Source organism: Herpailurus yagouaroundi, unplaced genomic scaffold (assembly GCF_014898765.1).
Source record: "Herpailurus yagouaroundi ecotype Mexico unplaced genomic scaffold, PumYag 162, whole genome shotgun sequence".
Lineage (NCBI taxonomy): Eukaryota > Metazoa > Chordata > Mammalia > Carnivora > Felidae > Herpailurus > Herpailurus yagouaroundi.
In genome coordinates, this window is record NW_024412403.1 from 72042519 (window position 1) to 72067256 (window position 24738).

At 37.3% G+C, this 24738-nt stretch overlaps 1 protein-coding gene across 10 annotated transcripts in view; it reads right to left on the reverse strand.

Moving 5' to 3' along the window:
- The window catches only part of LRCH3 (leucine rich repeats and calponin homology domain containing 3), a 150338-nt gene that overhangs the window by 45113 nt on the left and 80487 nt on the right, over positions 1-24738 (reverse strand). For 5 of the 10 annotated variants that reach the window (XR_005793330.1, XR_005793329.1, XM_040484794.1 and 2 more), the window contains exons 11-19: positions 19994-20045; positions 19429-19578; positions 16002-16052; positions 14440-14493; positions 10127-10198; positions 6448-6496; positions 5839-5946; positions 3923-4041; positions 3007-3144 (exon numbers count right to left, since the gene is read on the reverse strand). Coding sequence is in view for 8 of the 10 variants with exons in the window: in XM_040484794.1 (XP_040340728.1) it covers positions 3007-3144; positions 3923-4041; positions 5839-5946; positions 6448-6496; positions 10127-10198; positions 14440-14493; positions 16002-16052; positions 19429-19578; positions 19994-20045 (793 nt within the window). In the remaining 2 variants the exon portion in view is untranslated. The remainder of the gene's footprint in view (positions 1-3006; positions 3145-3922; positions 4042-5838; positions 5947-6447; positions 6497-10126; positions 10199-14439; positions 14494-16001; positions 16053-19428; positions 19579-19993; positions 20046-24738) is intronic. The other 5 variants (XM_040484797.1, XM_040484793.1, XM_040484795.1 and 2 more) reach the window with 4 other exon arrangements.

Sequence of the window (24738 nt, forward strand, 5' to 3'; positions counted from 1 at the left end):
TCATCTCATGTAATACCTATATTTCTTTGACTAAAAGCAGGTCCATGTGTTTCATTTCTTTAGGCAGTTAAGTATTTGTAAAATAGTTTTATTTTTTCTGTATGTATTTTACATTCTTACGTGGAGGCACTGTGCTCTGGTAATCAAGGTAAAGAACCTCAGTCACCCTTAATTTCAAACTCCCCTTTTTGCATTGGCTGCTTGCTACTTTGTATGTATCTCCTCTGGAAATGAAAAGTGACAGATCTGTCCTTTTTAAAATTATTCTTGGGGCGCCTGGGTGGCGCAGTCGGTTAAGCGTCCGACTTCAGCCAGGTCATGATCTCGCGGTCCGTGAGTTCGAGCCCCGCGTCAGGCTCTGGGCTGATGGCTCAGAGCCTGGAGCCTGTTTCCGATTCTGTGTCTCCCTCTCTCTCTGCCCCTCCCCCGTTCATGCTCTGTCTCTCTCTATCCCAAAAATAAATAAACGTTGAAAAAAAATTTTTTTTTAATAAAATTATTCTTAAAACATTTTTTTTTCTTTAATCCAGTTGACAGAATCTGGGAAGAATGCAAAGTATGAATAAACCCTTTCCTTACTGGTGTTGCCAAACAGCACAATTCGTATTCTATTAATCACCACCTTTAGGACCAACAGCAAGTCTTTCAAGTCTCTGAGAGCACAGCGGACTTTGGTAGTGCTGTTCCTCTCTGCCTTTCCTAAACAAAACTGAAGGACTATTTTCAGGGGTCACTAAATAAAAGTGGCTGCCGATTTTCCTTAGAAGCAAATGCAACATGCTACCTGTGGATGTGCTAGAGGGGATACGGCCACATTATCACCCTTGGGACTTTGGTAACAAAGCAGCTTTTGTAATTAGAAGAACACAAGGTCCTTGAGAGAGATAAATGATTTGCATCTGGAGAGGTAGCACGTTGAATATCCAAAAGTGGCCATCTATAGGCCTAGATACAACTGCAATTTGAGTAAAGAATTTGTAACGGGAAGTGCCTGCTAAATAACAAATGACCAGAAAATGAGATGAGGTCAAGTTTTTTGAAAGGTTAGACAATGTTAAGCATGTTACAAATGAACAGTATCCAGGGGCACCTGGGTGGCTTAGTCAGTTAAGCATTTGACTCTTGATTTCAGCTCAGGTCATGATCTCATGGTTTTGTGAGATGGAGCCACACGTCAGGCTTTGTGTCCTTCCCCTGCTTGCCATGTGCGTGCTCTCTCTCTCTCAAAATTAATAAACTTAAAAAAAAAAAATGAACAGTATCCATTCACAATCATCAAAAGAGGGTGTTACAACAATAACTATTAAATGCAATGGGAACCTTCATTATATCCTGATCGTGTGTGTGTGTGTGTGTGTGTGTGTGTGTGTGTGCGCGCGCGCGCGCACTGGTACAGGGAGAGGAGAGAGCACAGCTATGAAAGATAGTTTTGGAACAACTGGGGAAATCTGCATCTAGATTATGGATGCTGTTGGTGTTTCACCCAGTGACACATCAGCTAACCTGTGCATCCATCCTAGTCTGGGTTGGCTGTTAGTGGCTTACGACATCCCCTTCTCAGTTTCAGCCTGATCCTACAGGAAGCACTGGAGTGTGAATCACATCTCACTCCCATCTTGAGGCAGGAGGGCTCAGCTCCTATGTCAGTCATTGGCTATGGGCTACAGAGAAGAGCAAGGTGGACTGGGACAATTCTCTGAAATATTTAGAGAGTAAAGCTCCATAATATGTGCAACTAAACAGTACAATTAAAACACAAATACACACACACACACATACACCCAAATATAGGCAAAGCAACACTGCAAAATGAAATAAATGTCAGGTCTAGGTAGATGCCTTAAGACTGTTTCTTGTAGGGCACCTGAGTGGCTCAGTCGGTTTAGTGTCTGACTTTGGCTCAGGTCATGATCTCGTAGTTCGTGAGTTCAAGCCCCATGTCGGGGTCTGTGCTCACGGCTCAGAGCCTGGAGCCTGCTTTGGATTCTGTGTCTCCCTCTCTCTCTCTCTCTCTCAAAAATGAATAAACATTAAAAAAAAAAAGAAGAATGTTCCTTGTATTATTATTTCAATTTTCCTGAAAGTTTGAAATTTTTATAATGAAAATTTGAAGGGGAAAAAACTTGTTCTTTCTTCTGTGGGTTGTCATCCTGATACTGACTTCTGACTTCTATATCTGACCAGCAGTCAAAAGAAAACCTGCCAGTCATCCTGAATGCATCCTTGTTTTCTACCCACGGTTGGTCACTAGATCATGTCAATTCCGCTCCCAAAATAGATTCATCATTCTAAACTGCAATTATAATCATATTTCTCCCCCCCAATTCTTTGTTTCTTCACTGTCCACACTAAGATAAACATCTAACTCTTTGACACGGCACATAACATCATTGTCACATGGCCCTTGGCTTACCTCTTCAGCTACATCTCCCACCATTTACACCTACAATTTTGTGCATCATCATCCTAAACAACTTATGAGTTCCTTGAACATACCATGATCCTCCCTATCTTTTGAATCTAGGCATATTATGCTGGCAAATTCCTTTTTTGTTTTTTAAAATAATCTTCTCTGTCATTGTTTTTTTTTAAAAGTAATCTCTATGCCCAATGGGGCTTTAACACATGATCCCCAGATCAAGAGTCACATGCTCTATAGACAGAGCCCGCCAGGCGCCCCTATGCTGGCAAATTCCTACTCATACTTTAAGAATAGTTCAAATTTGACCTCCTCTAAGCAGGCTTTCCTGAACTCTCCAGGCAGAGTTAAGTGGTCCCTTTTTAGTATTCCTATAGCAACTTCTTGCATACCTCTCTTATAACATTTATCACAGTTATTAATAATTGATTACATGTCTTTTTTTTCGCTAGTAGAAAGTAGACCCAGGAAGGCAGGGACTGGATTGTTCATATTTGTATCCCTAGCATTCTGCATAATACCTGCCATTGTACATAATATATGTCTAATGAATAGCCAATGGGTTTTTTTTAGTATTATATACTTACTACAGCTGGTGAGGGGACATGGATGCTTGGGACAGATCGAGGCCGCACATGATTGGCCAAATGGCAAAGAACAACACCATCGGTTAGAGCTGCTCCCAGATCACAAGGCAGTGATACTTTCAACCGGTACTCAATATGCTAGAAGAACAGGAAAATGTGTAATACGTTAACTGATGTGGCTGACACAGGACATAATGGAGTTACAATGAAATACTATAATTAAGAATCAAGATAGAAAGCAAATAAGTACCACAATCCCTATTTTATTTATTTATTTATTTTGTTTTTGAGAGCAGGGGAGGGGCAGACGACGGAGAGGAAGAGAGAGAATCTTAAGCAGGGCTTGATCTCAAGACTGTGAGGTCACGACCTGAGCTAAAAATCAAGTCATGTGCTTAACTGATTTAAGCCACCCAGGCAACCCAAGTACCACAATCCCCATTTTATTCTTCCATCCTAAGTCAGTAACTCAAGGAGATCTAATACATACATATGGTGGCCAGGCCACAGTGGTGCAAAATATTACATGAGAAATTCATTTACAATTTTATGCTTAGGAATAAAACAGAACTAGATTCTGTCAATTCCAAAATAAAACACTATATGTAAGTGTGATATATATATATGTGTACATACATATAAATTATTGCTACTCTTACAAGATTTCTGTACATGAGGCAGAAAAAACTTTTAAATGAGCAGGGCTAGGGATTGAGCTTTATAGAATAACCCATCTCATTTTCCTAGCAAACAGATGAAAAGAATGCCCTTAATAGCAGAATCTCTTTTACATCTACCACACGGTGGGCACTTGTTGATTCTATTAAAAATTTTAAGTCAAATGAACAAGTGATTGCAGGGTTATGCGCTCTAGCTGTAACAATGTGAAAGTATAATTCAGAGGTAGTGTACACACTTTCCGTAGTTGATCCATTAATTCCAGCTCTTCTTCTCTGTGTCTTGAATTGGGTCTTGTTATGGGATCTGCAGAGTCAGTGGGAGGTGCAGAAGATGAAAGAAGGGGTGAAGCATGACCTAAAAAAATATGAATATGTAAGACAGAAAGGCGACTGCTAGTGCTGGAAAAATTCTCAGCTCCACCTGATCACAGGCTCCTTACAAGTGCAGCACTTTTGACTTCTGCATGGACTCTTTAAAAAAAGTTTTTATTATGAAAAGTTTCAAATATACACAATAATAGGGAGAACGGTGTTAAAAACTACCAAATGTCCATTACCCACTTAGCTCAACTCGTTTTGATTAAAAATGTTTCCATTGAAAAATAACACACATACAGAAAATTATGCAAATCATAAACAACTCAATAAATTATCACAAAGTAGACACAATCAGGTCAATAAATGCAATTATTACCAATACCCAGAAGGCCCTCTCATGACACCTACCCATCAGTACCTAATGGTTACTTCCAACAACACAGGTCCTAGCTATGGACTTCTTGATTTGTAATACCATAGATTAGTTTTGTCTAGTTTTGAACTTTCTATAAATGAAACCAAATATATGTATGTATGCATGCTTTTGTCTTCTTTTGATCGACACTATAAGATTTATCCATATTGTATGTATTAATTGGTTCATTTTTATTGCTTATACTGTATCCCATTGTACAAACACACCACAATTATTTACCCATTGTATCAGTCATGAACACTCTGTTTGGGCTATCATGAATAAATAATGTTGCTATAAATATTTTTGTAAATATCTTGGGGTATATATGCTTACACATTTCGGAAAGCAAACTGCTGGTGATAGGACATACAAGTGTTCAGTATTATTAGATAATGGAAACAGTTTTCCATACTAGTTTACAATCCTATATGCAGTGTGTCTCTGGTTTGATTTTAAATCTGTGAGGCCATCTATCAGTTACACTCAAAGTTGTTATTTTTTATTTGAAATGTTTGTTTCTACTTCCAGGTAACTTCTTTGGAGGCCAGGCAGATGTATATTAACTAAAAAACTAAAAAGTAGATTTAAAAAAAAAAGAATTACTGATTCATTTCTTTAAGAACACATAAAATAGCTTTTATCAATAGAAAAATCTGAAAAAGGCTCATTACAGAGAGAAGGAACATTCCCTAAAGCCTGAAAGAGTGTTTTATTTGTTCCAACCTATAACCTCCTTTGGGTAGTGCTAAGAAACTCTAGTTAAATTGAAACAAGATTCTCCTTTTTTTTTTTTTTTTAATGTTTATTTTTGAGAGAGAGAGAGAGAGAGAGAGAGAGATTGAGAGAGAAACAGAGAGCAAGCAGGGGGAGGGCAGAGAAAGAGGGAGACACAGAATCTGAAGCAGGCTCCAGGCTCTGAGCTGTCAGCACAGAGCCCGATGCGGGGCTCAAACTCATGAACCGTGACATACATCATGATGTGAGCCAGAGTTGGACGCTTAACTGACTGAGCCACCCAGGCACCCCAAAGATTCTCCTGCTTTAATGTTAGTGAGATCAAAGTTTAAAGCTTTTGCCAAAGTGACATCTCAGGGTAGAAGTTTAAAAGCATACAGCAAGCATAGGGGTGCCTGGTTGGCTCAGTTGGTTAAGCGTCCAACTTCAGTTCAGGTCATGATCTCACGGTTCATGGGTTCAAGCTCTGCATCAGGCTCAATGCCGACAGCTCAGAGCCTGGAGCCTGCTTTGGATTGTGTCTCCCTCTCTCTGCCCCTCCTCCGCTGCTCATGATTTGTCTCTCTCTCTCTCTCTCTCAAAAGTAAATAAACATTGAAAAAATAATAATAAAATAAAAGCATACAAGTTACTGTCATTATATAAAGCACCCACCCCCCCTTCTCAGTCACTGTGACCTACCTTTATTTGCTTCTGCCCTGACAGCTGCTCGGTAAAGGAAGCTTTCAGGGCGCTGGGCCTGGTTTCTCTGAATAGCAGCAGGAAAAGAATATGCAGGGGAATGATGAACTACATCAGCATGGAAAAGCAAAATAAGATTAAAGGAGATGGAAAAAAATTAAATATAACAACAGACACATGTCACAAGTTCAATAAATGATATAAAGATCAAATTAAACATGATAATGATATAAAGTGATAATTTTGTTTATTAATATAAAATCTAGTACAGAAAAGTAACCTTGAAATCAGGAAGGCTGTTTGTAGTTTTAATTGTCATGCTATTTTTGGTATGTTAATAAAGGCAGAATGAGTGTTAATACATTGAATAGATTCTCTTGCAAACCTATAACCCTGCTAGCTCATGTTCATTTGTTCATATCAAATGCTTGAAGAGGTGACCAACCAGTTGAATTAAAAAATGGAAAATGTGCAGGAAGTTCCCAATTGTGGGTCTGATTTCTCATCTCAGAAATGGAAGTCACAGCTCTCTGAGAGGTATTTATCAGGAAAATCCTAGTAAAGAATTACTCTTGATGTGGTTAATTATACCTTTGTGTCTATTATTACCTGTTTCTGTTGTAGGTGAACTTGATATGGTATTAGATCTGTCATTGTTCTGTAGAGAAATGGAGATATATCAATAATTATTACTCAAGAAGAGCTACTTTCCACATTTATGATTACTTTGGGATAAAAGAAAAAATCATGCAAGTCTCTTTTAAAATTAAGTCTAGAAATGAGAATTTGGAGTAAGGGTTGATTTTGTACATTATTTTTAAGGCCAAACTTTTTACTTACTTCTGTAACATGAAAAGTTTATATAATGTATTCTCTAAAGATAGTTCTATTATATAATAGGTCTTTCCTATGACTATGAAAAATGATCATCCTAAGGCAGAAAATTTTATTGGGAAATGTATAGGGGAGAATAATTTCATTTTATAATTTCATTTTCTGGTATAGTTTCTAAAGTATATTTCTCCACCTCTGGAGAGTAAAATTTAATGTATTAAAAAAAAATGATGAAGATTTCTTCATTTCTGTTAGGAAACAAAGTGTTTAAAGATAGATAGCTGTATTTCCAGACTAACATTTAAGTCCAAGATATTTTTACTTCATTGACCAAAGAGAACTTATATAAAAAGGGGGAAGAGCTAGCTTAACATGTATAAAGTTTATCTAAAAAAAGAGAAATGTAATTAAGCTCATTTAAAAAGAAGTGTTGGTTGGATGGGTTAAAGACACTGAAGACTTGGCAGGGGAGTAGAATCAAGAAAGGTTAGAGTAACAATATTCAAGGCCTCAACATCTAGGCCCAATAAATTAAACATATTATAACTTTATTTAATTTTTTAATGTCTATTTACTTTTGAGAGAGAGAACAGGGGAGGGGCAGAGAGAGAGGGAGACACAGAATCCAAAGCAGGCTCCAAGCTCTGAGCTGTCAGCACTGAGCCTGATATGGGGCTCAAACTCGTGAACTACGAGATCATGACCTGAGCCGCAATCAGACGCTTAACTGACTGAGCCACCCGCGCGGAGCCAGATGCGGGGCTCGAACTCACGGACCGCGAGATCGTGACCTGGCTGAAGTCGGACGCCTAACCGACTGCACCACCCAGGCGCCCCTAACCGAATGATTTTAAAACACAGAGGTACATACATCTGCTCCCATGCTTTTTTCTCCCTTTTGGTTTTAATATTTTCTAGTTGGGAGCTGGGCAGAAGAAATTAATTATGATAGGGAATTTGTTAACATTCATGCATATATACACACATACACAGAAGTCATGCTGTTGAGAAGATTCTTGGACTGATCTGGAAGACAATTTCGTGGTAACAGTTCCTTGATTTGATACCCTTTGGCTGAAAATTTATAAAGTAAGCCAAGCTGTTGAGTGAAGCAATGTATTACATCTTCATTAGTGAAAAAAGATATGTTCATCAAGTTTATAGATGCAAATATGCTAAGTTTAGGATGTTGAAAAGAAATGAAAATTTAAATAACAAATTTAAAATAAGAGCAACAAAAAAAAGATATAATAAGAGCGGCAAGAACTAATAAAAAGAACGAACAAGAAAATGAGGCGAAAATGGTATCTTTGCAAGGAAACAAAAAAGAATATCCTTATTTTCAAGAAATATGAGACAGAAAGGAGAAAACTAGTTAGCCCAACAGAGACCTAGTCAAGGGTCAATGGTACAAACAGGAAAACATAAACAGTAGAGATTATTCCAGACATAGAGGGAAAATATACATTTTTTTAATTTAAAAAGACTAATAGGAGTTAGGCTAGAAATTTAATATTGCAAAAAAGAATTAAGCTAACAGACAACTCTATTAGACGAGAAGGAAGAAGTGAAGCAAACTGCACTGAATGGCAACAAATTTCTCCACCTCTAGAAACATCAAAAAGGTACACAGCTTTACACAGCTGTGTGTAAAGAAAAACAAAACCAGAATAGAGGCAACTTGTAAAATGGTGATTTTTAAAATGTACTTTTATTGAAACTAGAAATCTAAGTGACTTGCATTCTAGGGTATGAAGATTATTAGTTCAAATTACTCAGAGGCCACTGACTCTATTTGAGAACTCTTGCAGAACTGGAGCAAAAAAACAAATTGACAGGAACTCAACTTTTTTTTGCCCGGTTAAGCAACAAAAGAAGTAAACCCATGGCTAAATATATATAAATATATATCAGCTGTATAGTAACAAGGATGCCAAAAAATAAGGGTAAGTCTTTTTAAACTAATCATTTATACTACAGCAGGTCTGACAGAAAGTTAAACTTACCATACAAGGGTTGGCATGTTCAGATTTGGCCTTTTCAACTATGATTCTGGGAGAGAATAAGCCCTGATGCCCTAAGGTATCCACTGAGTGTAATGAATTAACTTCTCTCCTATATATCTCCTATAATAGTAATATACCTTCCTTGAGAGAAGTTTGAGAACAATCCCTCAATTTTCTGGGTTGTCATTCAAATGAGGAACCTAGCTGAGAAAGGCTAGCAAAGAGTTAACAGAGATGAGAACTATAAAGGTTTTTCAAAAGTCATCCAGGTAAGTGTAGCATCTTCAATACCGACTAAAGAGAAGGTTTATCAGGCTTACAGATGATACAACGTTGGGGCCAGCACTTAGAAGAACATGATGCAAGAATTTCAAAGTATTGTGGTAAATCAGAGAATTAAAAATGTTCAAAGATACAAGATATGGAAATTAATTATCATTTAGGAGTATAACTGAAACATTTGAGAATTACAGTGGCTACTGACCAAAATGGATACTGAAATGAGAAAAGCCAACCCAACACTTAGAATAAGATGTGAAAAACCTTGTTTCATGCTCAGCGCCAGGTAGGCTCTAATAAGGGCTATATTTCTACTTGGGGGCTGTGGAGCCAAAATGGAAGGCAGAGAACTTGAGAAAGCTCAAAAGGATTAACAGACTGGGAAAGGCACATAAAACAACCAGAGTTTATTTAGGAAGAAGACAAGGGCAGCATCATAATAGTTTTCAAATATAAAGATTCTTTTTTAAAGACTGCTTCGTAACTAGAAAATCTCTACTCTGGAAAGAAGAGAAGTAAGTGTAAGCCACAGGGTGTGGATCTAAGTCAGACAAGGGGAGAACCTTCTAACAGGGAAGATTATTAATAATTTCTTATATATCATATGATTAACAAATATGGAATCACCCATTCCTAGAGGCCTTCAAAAAATAAAATACCACAGGGTTGCAGGCCATATTCCAACTCTGTTATTAAGCTCAAAAGCAGCCACAGACAGTATATGAACAAATGGTAGTGGCTGTGTGCCAATAAATCTATTTCCAAAAAATGTGGCCTACAGGCCATAGCTTGTTGACCTCTACTAGAAGAAGGTTTTAGCAGTGACACTTCTGGGGACTGGGACTGAAATTATTTTAAATGCACATTAGAAAACAGAGTTAACTTTATATTATTTATCAGCCAAAGTAAAATAACTCATGACAAAAAAAATAACCTTTGGTAGGAAAATCAGAACAGCATATCAAACAGAATTTCAATATAAAGAATTAACGCAGACTCTGTATTTCTAGTATGGTAAATCTTCCAAAAATTTCAAGTAAAATTAATGTTAAATTCAAATAGTTTTATAAGCTTATGTATATTTCATGTAATCCTAGATTTCACACTGCTGTTGGACCAATCTATTGGAAAATTTCAAGTTCCTGGTGTATTACGGTAACAAGAGATACCTTAAGAAGCATGAAGGCAGAAGAATGAGGCAGGGTAGCAGCAGAGCCCACTTGATTCAACCCTGACAGCGACTAAATTTTAAAAGAGAAAGGGAAGAAACAAACAAAAGGCAGCATTTATGTTAGCAAAATGTCAGTCAGGCAGGCAGATCCGGTCAATGAAATTAGAAAAGGAAAGGTCATGGACAAACTTTCAAATGGTTTACTAAAATACTGATAGGGCAGAAGGAATACTAGGGGGAAAAAAACGCCTAACTTAATAAAACGGTTTTCCCATCTGTATAATTCAAACCATCTCAATACTTCATACCACATTAACCAAGAGATGAAAGGGCTTTTGGCTTTCGGCTTGGAGGAGGCCAAGGTGCAACTGTCTTTGGTCATCTCAAATCCAGGTTCATCCAACACCAGCTGCCTCCATTATGCTGCCTAAATTTGACCCCAGCGACATCAAAGCCATACACCTGAGGTGCACTGGTGGGGACGTCAGTGCCACATTTGCCCTGGCCCCCAAGATCAGCCCCCTGGGTTTGTCTCCAAAAAGGTTGGTGATGACATTGCCAAGGCAACTGGTGATTGGAAGGGTCTCAGGATTACAGTGAAACTGACCATTCATTCAGAACAGACAGGCTCATACTGAAGTGGTGCCTTCTGCCTCTGCCCTGATTACCAAAGCTCTCAAGGAACCACCAAGAGACACAAAGCAGAACAACGTTAAGCACAGTGGAACCATCATTTTCTATGAGATTGTCAACGCTGCCTGACGGATGTGGCACTGATCTTTAGCTCGAGAACTCTCTGGAACCATAAAGAGATCCTGGGGACTGCTCAATCTGTGGGCTGCAATGTTGATGGCCACCACCCTCATGACATCATCAACAGTGGAACAGTGGAATGTTCAGCTAGTTAAGAACTACAAAGGAAAATATTTTGATAAATGATAGTTTGACAACCAAAAACAGGGAAGGCATGATTTATTAAAAGTGGTTTTAAATAGAACTAAAACTAAGAACATCAAAATTGTTGAGCAAAATTGCCTTAGAAACTACCAAGACTTGTGCTATTCCTCTTATGGGGAAACAAATCCAGTCAAAGAGCTCATTTTAACTGAGCAGAACTGGCATGAGTAAAGACACTATTTTTTCAACAATGATCCAAATTAGAGTTATTATAATTCCATATACCAGCTCTGATGTGAAAAAACAGAGGAATGAGGATTCTGTGTCATGCCTTGCAGATGAGCCAGCATTTCATTTCTGCCTCTATGTCCAAATGACCTACATGAGTGTAAGAGGAATTTTCCTTTTCTTTGAATCCTTTATCCTTTCACCAACCTACATACAACTAGAAATATTAGATGTATCTGTCAAGTATATTAAAGGTATAATTAGAGACAGTAAGTGTTAGAATCTATTGTACAGAATTATGATTACAGATAAAACCCAAAACATGACAATTCTTTAATTTGGTAAAGAGTGGAAATCAGAGAAGACAGGACTTTCATCACAAAGGGCACTGGATAAGACTGGACCTATTACAACAACAAAATGCCAGTCAGTCTTAAATATATTGAAATCTTTATGCGTTAAATAACTTTTAAAAATTTAAACTAGGATCACAAATATGTGAATCATGGAACAAATGACCTTATTAAGCACATGTGGGTGTTTAGAAAAACGTGTGTAGATGATCAATAAAATGAATACAACAATTTTTAATGACAGTTGATAGATAGCAATGTTTCTTTTTGGGGAGGGTGGGCAAAAAAATTTTTTTAAAGTAACATTGTAACCTAATCTATCAAAGGAAATATACCAAAGAACAAGATTGTGACAACAGTCATATCGTCACCTCTTCAGTTTTCCTGGGCCTCCTTATAACCAAATGTACAGAAATTACTGTCAATCTCAAACATAAAAAGGCTAAAAGCAACTATTTTGGCAAAGGAGGACAAAAAAAGTGGAAAAGAAGAGGATGCGAAACGAGCCTAGATACTCTCTAGTTTCTAGAGATACAGATGCGGATTGGATGTAGATGAAAACAACAGAAGCCTGGAGGGCAGCCCTAAGAGAATGTTAGTGTCATGGATATTAAACATCACTAATACTTATTTCAGAGCTTGTATTTCAAGGTCTTTAAATGAAATCCAACATTTACACCTTGCTATACATCATCAGACCTTTTCATCATGAAACAATTTAATGAGCATTTTCAGATGCATAGCATTTATGTGTTCATTCAGGAAATATTTATTGAGCACTTAATATATCCCAGGAACGATGACAGGAACTGAGTATACATAGGTAAATGCAACAGAGATTATCCCTGTGCCCATGAAGTTTAGAGTCTGGTAGTCTAATAGGGAAGAGACCTAAAACAATAAACATCCACCTAAATGAACTATGAAGAGAAAAAATAACAGTGGAGACAAATTTGATTTGGGGGGTGTAGGCTACAGAAGAGTCATTTTTAAAGATCTAACATTTAGGCAGATACTTGATAGATGAGTAGAAATTAACCAAGGAGTATATACAGGGAGGGAGAGGCATTCCGTGCTGAGGGAAATAGCATGTGCAAAAGGTTGTGAGGTAGAAACAGGCTTGCTGTATTTGAAAAGCTGAAAAAATGCTGGTGCAGAATGAGCCCTGAGCCCAGAGATGAGAGAGAGTATGCAGGGGCTTGCAGGCTGTGTTAAGAAGGACTTTATTCTACCATATGAAGCTACTGAAGAGAAGTCTTGAGAAAAGCAGAGGTATGATTTAAAAATACAACTCTTTCTGCAAAGTGTTGGATACTATTTGGCATACAAAAATATGTGAGACACTGTCCTTTTAAAGGCCATCTCATTTAGGTCAAACGTGAATATTGATAAGTAAAATACAAGGGTATGTGTTTTGAAAATGGCTGAAAGACATTTCAAATTTCACACCAACGGGATCTGTTTTTCCAAATTCTACTTTTTCCTTGACAAAGAAGTGTGGCCACTCAGACTTATGTCACTTCCTATACATTATTAAATCTCATCTTCAGTCTCCTAAATTGCTTTCCATTATAGTGTGAGAGGCAATACACCATGGTGCTTAATAAATAGTAGGTTCTCAAGTCAGCCAGATCTGGATTTGAACCCAATCTTGCACTTACTAGCTATGTGACCTCGGACAAATCTCATTCTGGACAAAATATCTGTGCCTCGGTAATCATTTGTAAGATGGTGATCAGTTTAACCTTAACTTTTAAGATCGCTGTGAGGAATAAATGAGATAATTCTGGTAAAGTGTCTGGATCATCACAGGCTCTCAGTATTTTTTTCCATTAATTTAGATCATTTGCTTCTCATATCAATTAATTTCCACAAAAACTCCAGAAGGTGGTGGTTTTATTTACCTGTAAGACTGCCCAGTTAAAATGTGCTTTATCCATCTCAAAGGAAATGATAACTGCAGAACATACAGAAATTTTGACAATGGACGTTTAGGTAAGAAGGACCTCCTGCTGAAGTATGCACTTCACGCAGGAGTATGTACAAGGGCGGCAGTTACCAGCACATGAGACAGGAATTGCTACACACAGACTTTTGAACTGCTAGTTTTCAATACTACTATAAAAAATATCATAAAACATGATGGGGAAAGCAATTATGTGAATGTTAGAATTCTCTTGCAAGGCTGACAAAAGTAAGATTTTTCAATACTGCTCTTATGTTATACTCATTTTCTGCTGAAGAAACAGGCAATAAAAGTAAACTGGTGTTAAAAAACAATCAGTAGATAACATTCCGAGTTAATGTTTCCCAAAGTTTAAAAAATGGGCATAGAGGGATAATCTTGAGACATAAGTATTTTTGAAAAGTTTGGGATTTTCAGTAGCTTAATATAGACAATAAAATAGGATGGCAAATAAACAGTTGTGTAATTAGTGTCATGCAGGAAGGAAATCCATTTAACACACAGGTGACTCATGAGCCAAATTAATGATTAATAAAGTAAGTGCACCTAGAATTAGAAATGACGTCTAAAAAAGTAATGTGTCCTCTCCTCCCAACCCACATCCAAAGCCAATATGGTTTGCAGTGTGAATGTTTTACTTTTGGAAACACTAACAAAGGTATTTGAATCATAGCTGCAGAACACTGGAACGCTGGTAAGTCATGAACAGTAAAGCAGGGAAACAGTTCTAGCTATTTATAAAGTATTTAGTAATGACACTCATCATGTTTTATGGTACGTAGATAATTTCTGAATGAAAAGTGTAATTACTATTCTCCAAACTCTAGATATAACAATATATAACTCTGTTTTGTGCAAGGCTCTTACCACTAACAAGGCACTATCATCAGTGTGCTGAGACCTTCTGGATGGGAAGGGACACTGGAGAGGCAGAGAGAAAGGAAGCAATGTCAAAAACAAACGATGCACACACGTGACATATTTCACAAATAACACAAGCAAAGAGGTATATTAAGACATAATGAAGATGCTAACATATAGGATTGCATTCACAATCATTTTGAATTCACGTATCATAAAAGCTAATAAATTGATTCTGAGTAATGATTTTCTTCCAAACAGCTTAATTCCAAATATGATCTGATTGCTTAAAAACTGACTAAAGCAAGGAGGGAACAGGGATTATTCTCTATTCACAGAAGAGAAAGCTGAAGTATAGGCATAGCAGTAACAAAGAATTTGTGGTCATTTAATGAGTTAGTCACAAATTAAAACAATAAACCCAAGAGTCATGATTTCTAGCCTATGCATCTCTTCATTACCTTTCTCAGACAAGAGGACAACTAGAAATTTAAAAATTGTACACCATATTTTCCTGAGAAGCTTTAAGTTTTAAATAATGAATTTCTCCAGAATGATCATTAAGAAGGAAATTTGGGGGTAAGAAAAGAAGAGGTTATTAACTTATCAAACTTTGTCAAAGGTTTGTTCCTTTATTATTACCATGTGAACAAAAGATGACTGAAAAGGCTGAGTGAATCTTTCAGGTATAAGAACAAGGCCTAAATTCTGAGATAAACAAGAAGCAGTAATCGTATGTCTAGTCAATAAGGAAAAAAAAACTTTATAATGGATCATTTAAAACATTTCAAACAATGCATTTTACATTCCAGAATCACTTGTGCTTTAAAAACTCTATGGTGAAACTTAATGCTTGTCAAACCCTGTGTGTTAGGTTTTCACGTAATTTATTTTACAGAAAACAGATTCAAAATTCACATGAAACAATGCCTTTAAGCATTTTTAAGGAAGCGGTGATCATAAACTGAAAACATGAGAAGGCAAAATATAAAGAAAAATGGCTTTAAAAACCGACTACAATACAAATACTTATTTAATAAGTTTCATTTTAACAGATCAAAATAGGTATATTTTAAAAAAGGTTAAGCAATTAATTTTACATGTTACCTTGTAATGAAAATGTACTATTTAATATTATAAAACTACTGTGTACACCGTGTAATCAATAACACACACACTCAGGAATATGAGCCCTGGAGCTGAGATATATGTGGTATCTTTTTGTTCAATACCAACACCATGTACCAGTGCCAGATAGAGCTCCCAGGATGACTTCTCACTACACAGTATGGTTTGAAAATGGATGAAGGAGAAGATACCTCTGGTGGGGATGGAAGAAAGAAAGAAATAACCTCCAGATGGATTCGTATAGACTAAAAAATCCTTGATCTATAAACTTGGATAAACTCCCTGGCCCGTGTCTTCTTCTCCTGAGTAAGTAGAATTTTGTGAGGAGAAAAGGAAAATGGCAATATTTTGATCACTGAAAACACATGATAATCACATGCAAACATTTCATTTCCATTGTAATAAAAAATTCCAAAGGAAAGGTGGTTATATAGACTTACCTCACCATCTAAGGGGGATTGTTGTTTTTGTGGACTTTGTGATGCTTTGTGCTATATATCCCCAAGACCCCCCAAAAGAGGGAAGTTGGTTAGAATCTGAAACACTGGAAATGATAAATTCTATTTACCAAAATAATCACCCACATTAATTTCTGTCTCTCTTGTGTGCAGCACTTTGCCAGATTTACTGGTCGGAAGATGTCACCCTTTCCCTTAAACAGTTTACAATTTAAACAAGGAAGATCAATAAACTAACAGACAGTATTTCATATGTCTATAAGCATCTACAAAAATATAAAAAGCATGTTTTTTATATGTACATGCAAACAAACATAGTCCCAATCAGAATAGTGATCTCTCACTATATTCTCTCAATGAACTCATGCTCTCTTTCTCTAGTGCTAACACCTTTAGCTTTCTCTCATCGGCCAATTTTCAGGTTTGCGTTTTCAACTGCCTGTGGAAACTCTCTATTTGGAAACCCATGGTCACCTCATGTTCAACATGTTCAAAAACAAACTCATAAATTCCCAGATTAACTGGCTCTTTTCCCCAATTTGCTAATTTCTATTACTATGTCAAATAATAATTATACCACCTGTATAGTCAGTGTTTTACAATGTATTCTTATATACATTATCTCAAGTGATTCTTTTTACTCTCTAAGATACACAAACATCATAATCATATTCTTTTTAAAAATTTTTAAATGTTTATTTATTTTTGGGACAGAGAGAGAGAGCAGGAGAGGGACAGAGAGAGAGAGGTGGAGACACAGAATCGGAAGCAGGCTCCAGGCTCTGAGCTGTGAACAGAGCCCATTGTGAGGCTTGAACTCATAAACTGTGAGATCATGACCTGAGCTGAAGTCGGACGCTCAACTGACTGAGCCACCCAGGCACCCCCATAATCATATTCATTTAAGGACAAAAGAACTGGGGACAAAAGAAGTTATATGACATGTGCAAAGTCCATAAATTTGTAAGTAGCATAAATGAGATTTGCCCCTACATCTTCTGACTCCAAATCCTACATTCTTTCCACAAAACTAGACTCCTTTTCAAACTCTTCTTTTAGCCTCAAAATCTTGCTTTGGGATCTCCTTTATTTTCCTACTCTTCTTCAATGATTTATTCAACATTCACTACATCTATGTATAAAACATAATAATGCCTCTCTTAAAATCTCTAATTTATAAAATCCATTGTGGTGGTAGGGGGCACAGCACTCAGCACACTAGTAGAAGTACTAGGTGCACCTATAAGAATTCTGAAATAGTTAATATTTAATAGTTAAATACTACACCTATGAGGAAACTAAAGGCACAGTATGATTCAGTAACTTTCCCAAAGCCAAGCACATAATGAGTAGCAAAGCTGGATTCAAATTCATATTTCTGATTCTTTTTTTAAGTTTATTTACTTATTTTTTTAGATTTTTTTAGGTTTATTTATTTTGAGAGAGAGAGAGAGAGAGCGCGAGCGAGCACAGCAGGCAAGGGGCAGAGAGGAGGAGAGACAGAATCCCAAGCAAGCTCCACACCATCAGTGTAGAACCCAATGTGGGGCTCAAACTCATGAACTGTGAGATCATGACCTGAGCCAAAATCCAAGAGCTGGATGCTTAACTGACTGAACCATCCAGGCCGCCCCTATTTACTTATTTTTGAGAGAGAGAGAGACAGAGAGAGAGAGAGAGAGCGAGCAAGCAGGGGAGAAGAAGGGGGAGGGAGAGAGGGAGAGAATCTCAAGCAGGCTCTGCACTGTCAGTGCACAGAACCTGACGTGGGGCTCAAACGCATGAACCGCTGAGAGCATGACCTGAGCTGAAATCAAGAGTCAGACGCTTAACCGACTGAGCCACCCAAGTGCCCTCAGAAATATCTGGGCTCTTACCATTGTGTAACACTGCCTCTCCTTAGGAACCTCAGAAATCTTCTGGTGTTATGCCTTCATTCTGCACCCTAGTCTGACTTGCAATTACTATTTCATTTTCCTCATCGCTTTCTAACAGATTCAAACACAAGCAGATTAGTTTTTAGGAAGTATCTTTCCTCTCATGTTTTTCTCCTGCTTAAGAACTTACAACTGTTCTCTTCTACCTAACAGATCAAGATCAAATTCTTATTTGACATTTAATCAAAACTGTCTACAATGTGATTATCTCTTACTAGCTATGTGATGTCTACAGAAGGCAAGTTAAATGATAAATGAGTTAATGTAGAATGCACAGAATAGTGCTTAGGATATAGTATGTGTCAGCCATCATTATTTACTGACAGTCAGTATAGCATTCTGATCACAGATGAGGGTTTGGAGCCAGCCTTCTTTTTTCTTTAAAGAAACTTTTCATTTTTGGTCAACCTTACTTCCATTTTCTGTTCAGCCTGTCTTGAGAACCCTTGCTCTGCCACTAACTAGGTGAGTATTTAACCTAGGCAAACTGTCATCCTCTCTGAGCTTTAGAGATCATCATCATGGGCTTGATACATTTGAAAAAAAGAGAATTTTATCATGTGTACGATACTTAAAGAAAATGGTCTTTGGCTAGTTGAAACACAAGAGAGAAAGCTTTTGGAGGCCAAGAATGATTCATTCATTCAATCAATCATTCCTTTAACAAATCTTTACTGAGCTTTACTATGGGCTGACACCTGCTAACATCTAGGGATGGAGCGGCAAATAAGACAGATACACTCCCGGTCTTCATGGTATTTACAGATAAATGGAAGAGACAGATATCGAACAAACAAAAATAGAAATCACTATTATGAAGAGAAAAATCCAAGGTGACTTCCAAACAAAAAGACTTTAAATGATACACGCGAAAAAAAAAAAAAAAAAAAAAAGAACCAGGTTTAGATGAACTGTAGAGGCTGCAAACTTTTAAAAAACAAAAAAAGAAAGAAAAAGTATTAACAGGGGTTGCTACCCAAGTAGGTGTGGAGAGAACAGAAAGGAAAGAATCAAAGATGATTCTAAAGTATTAAACCTGTGACTCTCACACAGTTTTGGTGCTCACCAGAGTGAGGAAGTCAGATGGGCTCAGATAACAATAGTTCACATCTGCATGGCACTTTAAGGTTTACATGGCACTGGCACTTTCGTGATCTTATCGATCTTTATTAACAGACTGAAGACATGGCAGGTGGAGAGTAAAGTGAGATGTCTAAAGATAGATTGCTAATTAAGAAGAAGAGACTACTGTCTCAAGTACAAGATGATCACTTCTCAGCCTACCCTACAGGAGGACAATTCATCTAATCACAAGCAGGAGACAGTTATGCTATATACTCAAGATTCCTTACAGTGAGAAAAAAGAATGTTGACACTTTAATTAAGACAAACACTGACAGCCTCAGCAAAACAAATAAGCACTTACTTCTAAAACTCTTTAGGAATTTCAATGAAATTTGACAAAATTTCACCTTGACAAAGTCCAGGACAGCATCTCTTTGAATTTGCTTGGTCCTTATTTTCTCTTCCTCATACTGTAGGGCCGCAAGCTGTGCCTCTCTCCGAGTACGCTCTACTAATTGTTCTCTTCTCCGAAGAATTTCCAAGTCTGCATGTGATAACTGGAACAAAAGTATTTTGCATGTGCAAGTGGGGCTAAAGGTTAACTTATCAATATTCTTAATCAATTTAGGGAACTACTACTTACTCAAGCAATTTCTACTTTGCAGTCACCTAACATTTCTTTAAATGTGTGTACTGCTGATCATCTCCCATCTTTTCACGCTGTGTTCTTATTTGCACTATAAAGCCATCATGTCAGTAAAGATTTATTTTCTGTCTAGGGTCTAAAAGCACCGTTAGCCAAGTATCAGGTTCACATGTTACATTAACTGTATTTTACAGGCGACAGGTAGTAAAGTTTACAGATGTCTGGCAATTAATGGTAATTTAAGCATTATAAAAATAGAAAATCATTTTAGTTTAAAAAAAATCAAAACTAAAACAGAAAAACAGCAACAACAACAACAAATTTACCTGACTGTGACTTGGTGACAGTGACATGAGAGAAGATGGCTCAGATGAAACCCTGACCCAAAAAAGAAAAAAAGGAAAGAGAAAATTCTTTGGTAAGGCAGGCAGTATATAAAAGACAAGTAAAATTTTATTGTTAATGTAGCTTTCTATTAATCAATAGGCAAACTGGTCAGCAATGAAAGACTGACTGCATTTTGTAAACCTGAGCCCAAGTCATTAAATTAAGCTACAGGAATACCTGATGTCGCCAACTCACATTTCATGTGATGATATCACTGATCAAGCTACAGAGAGTCAACAACAATCTATGTCAGCCAGTGCTGACCAGACATTTGAGATCACTTTTCAAATAGCATCATTTCTTAAGAGCATACATAACTATTATCTTTTTCATTACCATGGCTGCAACAAGATACATGTAAATAGAGATCGTTTTATATACAAAGTTATTTTATCAACCAAAATCTGGAATATGGCAGAACCTGGCCACTGTACCTGCGCTCCTCCTCCCATCTTCAACCGAGGTAGCAATTTTAATAACAAAAGTAAAGATTCTGTTGATTTTTATTTTTAAGAAAAAGACGAAACCTGATTTGTTGCTTAAAAAAAAAAAACAGTAAAAGTTGCTTCTCAGTTTTATCAGTGCTAAATCTTTTTTTCAAGGATTTTATTTATTTATTTATTTTTAAGTAATTTCTATACCCAAAGTGGGGCTCAAAACTCACAACCCTGAGATCAGGAATTGCATGTTCTACCAACTGAGCCAGCCGGGTGCCTCTACCAATGCTAAATCTTACAATTTGGTGTTTATCTTTTTTCCTGAATTGGATTTAGTGTTTCAAGTGTCTGCTACTCATTTGTGTCTCTGAACTAACAATGTTGGGAATAAGTCGCTTTTTGACATTTAGCACCGAAAAGTTTAAACTATGATTACTCGCCCGTCAGGTTGATTTTAATGCATTCGATCGGTGTGTTACAAGGCAAGATAAGAAAAAAAAAAAAGTCCCCCAAATCCCTCAAAGCTCTAGTAGTTTTATGATTCGTGTCATTTTTTTGTACAATATTTTTCAGATGCGAACATAGAAACGAACAATCCTTGAGCTCCTACCATGCCCTACATATGCCCTGTGAAGTACTTTATGCATAGTGTTTCTCAATTACTCCTCATGCAATCTTATGGAGTAAGAACTATTAGAATCTTCACTCTATATTTGGGAAGCTGAGAAATGGAAGTTAAGTAACTTTTCCAAGGTGATGCAGCCAGTAGTCCTTACTTATCTGATTTGAATTCTTATCTCTGACTTGATGGTAGTTTGCTCTCTCATCTTCTAGGTACGCAGCCTATGAGAACTGGAGAGGCCTGAGAAATCATGGAGTCCAAACCACTAACTTTACAAAGGAGAAATCTGAGGCCCTCAGAGGCTTAGTGATGGTTACTGTAGGCAGAGCCTGGATGAGAATTCAAGCCACCTGACTTGGAGATTAGTGGCTGATACTATACCACTCTACAGCGGCAGAATGTAGGAAGGAGAAAGTGAAGAGCACAGAGATCTAAAAGCAATATGGACACACATACAGAGAAAAAGGACCTGCAATGGCCAAAACTAAGCTGTGAAAGTTAAAGATGGTGGCAGAGCATGAAGCATGGCATATGAGAGAATAAAAGTGGTAGCGAAGAAGGCGTCTGAGAACTGACAGCTCCCTCAAGCCGATCACCAGGTGCTAATATGGGCCCCTCATGGCTTGGGTGCTCCTTGGCGCCACCACGCTGCTTCATTTGTACATCTGACCTTTTCATCTATGAGTATGTTTCTCAATAGCAGTGTCACAACATTTTGGATACATTTTCTGTTATACAAGATTGTCCTGTACGTTATAGGTAGTTTAGTCTTAATGCCAGTAACACCTTTGGCAACCAAGTCCCAACAAATAAACACATTTTTCAAATATCCACTACAACCTATTGAGAAACACTGGCTTACCCTAAACTTTCCTAAACTAAAAAATATAATATGTAAAAAAGCAAAATTTAAGTCACACTACTGCTCTCTTTCTTTCCACATTTCTTTTCTTATGTTGGTTCCAAATCTTTGAATAATTCACAAAATTCTTTTTTTTAATTTTAATGCATAAAAAAATGTTTTGAAAAAAATTGTTTTATATAACCTCAAGAGTCTGGCCATATTTCTTACTTTATTAAAATAATTAAAATACCCCCAAAAAAGTTTTGACAGAATAAATTATAATTAAAAAAATTTTTTTTAATGTTTATTTATTTATGAGAGAGAGAGAGAGAGACAGAGTGCGAGCAGGGGAGGAGCAGAGAGAGAAGGAGACACAGGATCTGAAGCAGGCTCCAGGTTCTGAGCTGTCAGCACAGAGCCCAACGTGGGTCTCCAACCTGTGAACCGCGAGATCATGACCTGAGTTGAAGTCTGACGCTTAACCAACTGGACCACCTAGGTGCCCCATAATTTTTTAAAGGTACAGAATAAATTACTCAATAACTCCCTTAGGCAAGGTTTAAAATAAAACTGAAGCTGGGCAAAAAACTTCCTTCAATTTTTACTAATCTTTCCCAACCTTTATCACTCCTAGTCAGTACATTCTTAGTCAAAAGTTTAGAGAAAAGTGGGCTGGTGGGGTAAGATTTAGCTGGGATATAACCAATAAAGAATGAGACACAAGTGAGTCTGGGAGTAGCAACATGGTATCGTAGTTAAAGGCATGGACTTTAGAGTTAGTTGTGACCGAGTTCGAATCCAGGGTTTGTCACTTGCTAGTGGATGGCTGTGAATATAAATGGAAAACTACTAGGTCTGAAAGCACAGGCTCAGGTAAGCGAAGAATTCCTCAGTACTGGCAGAGCAAAAATTTCTAAAAAGTAGTAAAAACAGGAACTCTGGGTTAAGGTTTAGTAGACAGATTTTTGGCTCCTATGATCTCCACTCCTGGTGTTACTCCAGTAAATATGTTACAAGTCAAAAAGGACTCTGCAAATGAAATTAAGGGTACTAACTGGTTGACCTTAAAATGGAAAGACTATCCAAGTGGGAGTAATGTAATCACAGGAACCCTTAAAAGCACAAGAGAGCAGGGCTGAGGGAGGAGCATTGGAGGGAGGTGGTCAAAGCTACAAACTGCCAGCTATAAGACAAATAAGTAATTAGATGTAACATACAACATAATGACTACAGTTAGCCCTGCTGCTGATACATACGACAGTTGTTAAGAGAGTAAACCCTAAGAGTTCTCATCACAAGGTGAAAACAAATTATTTTTTATTGTATCTATGAGATGATAGCTATTAACTAAACCTACTGTAATCATTTCACAATATATGTAAATCAAACCATCACTCTGTACAGCTTATATACAGTGACATATGTCAATTATTTCTCAATAAAACTGGAAAAAAAAAAAGAAGGCAGGAAAGTTTGTGGGATGTGACAAAAAGGGAAATCAAAGAGATTCAAAATGTGGTAAGAAATAGATTCAAAACAGCTTGCCAAAGCTGACTTGAAGATGGAGGGAGCTGTGGATCAAGGACCTTGGGTAGACTCCAGGAGCTAAAACTGAGTCCCAGTGATAGCCAGCAAAGCAACAGGGACCTCAGTCTTATAACTAGCTGCCAACAACCTGGATGAGCCTGCAAGTGGGTTCTCCCCCAGTGTTTCTAGGTAAGAATCTAGGCCACCCAGTACATTGGCTTTGGCTTGCCAGACCCTAAGTGGAGAATGAAGGCAAGCCTACCCAGACTGCTATTCCACAGAACTGAGTTACTACATTTTAAGCTGCTAAATTTGTGGTAATTTGTTGCATAAACATTAAAAAACTAATACATAATGAAACTGAGAAAAAAAAAAAAAGCTGGCTTTCACCTTGAGGGCTTCTACTAAATTCCAGAGATCTTGAGCCTTCTTTATGATAGATGCAGGAGGTAAGAAGGACAGGAGATGAAGTGTGGGCCTGATCAAATTGGAAAAACACAATAGGATACCCCCGTGTGAAACTGAAATCTCAAAAGACCACACCCTCAATATAAGGACACAAGGCAAATAAAAAGCCTTTCGGAGATAAATTTCAATTTCAAAGATTTGAAATTTAGGGGCACCTGCGTGGCTCAGTCAGTTAAGCGTCTGACTCCTGATTTTGGCTCAGGCCAAGATCTCACGGTTGGTGAGATCAAGACCTATGTCAGACTCTACACTCACAGCTCGCTCGCTCTCTATCTCTCAAAATAAATAAATAAACATTAAAAAAAAAGATATGAAATTTAACTAAGTCCCCATGAACTAACACCTATGAGACTATAAAAGGCCAATTATGAGATTTCTTTCTTTCACTATTCTCCCATATTTTCTATCCATCTATATCTCAGTTCCCAAAACAACTTTAACATCCTATCAAGTATAAGTAAAGAACTAGGTATGACACTTTGCATAAAGGAGATTTACTGTTGTTTAAGAACAAGTATGTCAAGTTTACTACTTTAAGACTTCATACAGGGGTGTCTGGATGGTTAAGCGTCTGAGTCTTGATTTTGGCTCAGGTCATAATCTCACAGTTTGTAGGATTGAGCCCCACATCGGGCTTTGAGCTGAGTGTGGAATCTGCTTGGGATTCTCTTTCTCTTTGTGTGTGTCTCTCTGTCTGTCTGTCTCTTTCTCTCCCTCTGCCCCTCTCCCTGGCTTGCAGTCTCTCTCTCTCTCTCTCTCAAAAATAAAAAAAATTACAAAAAAACT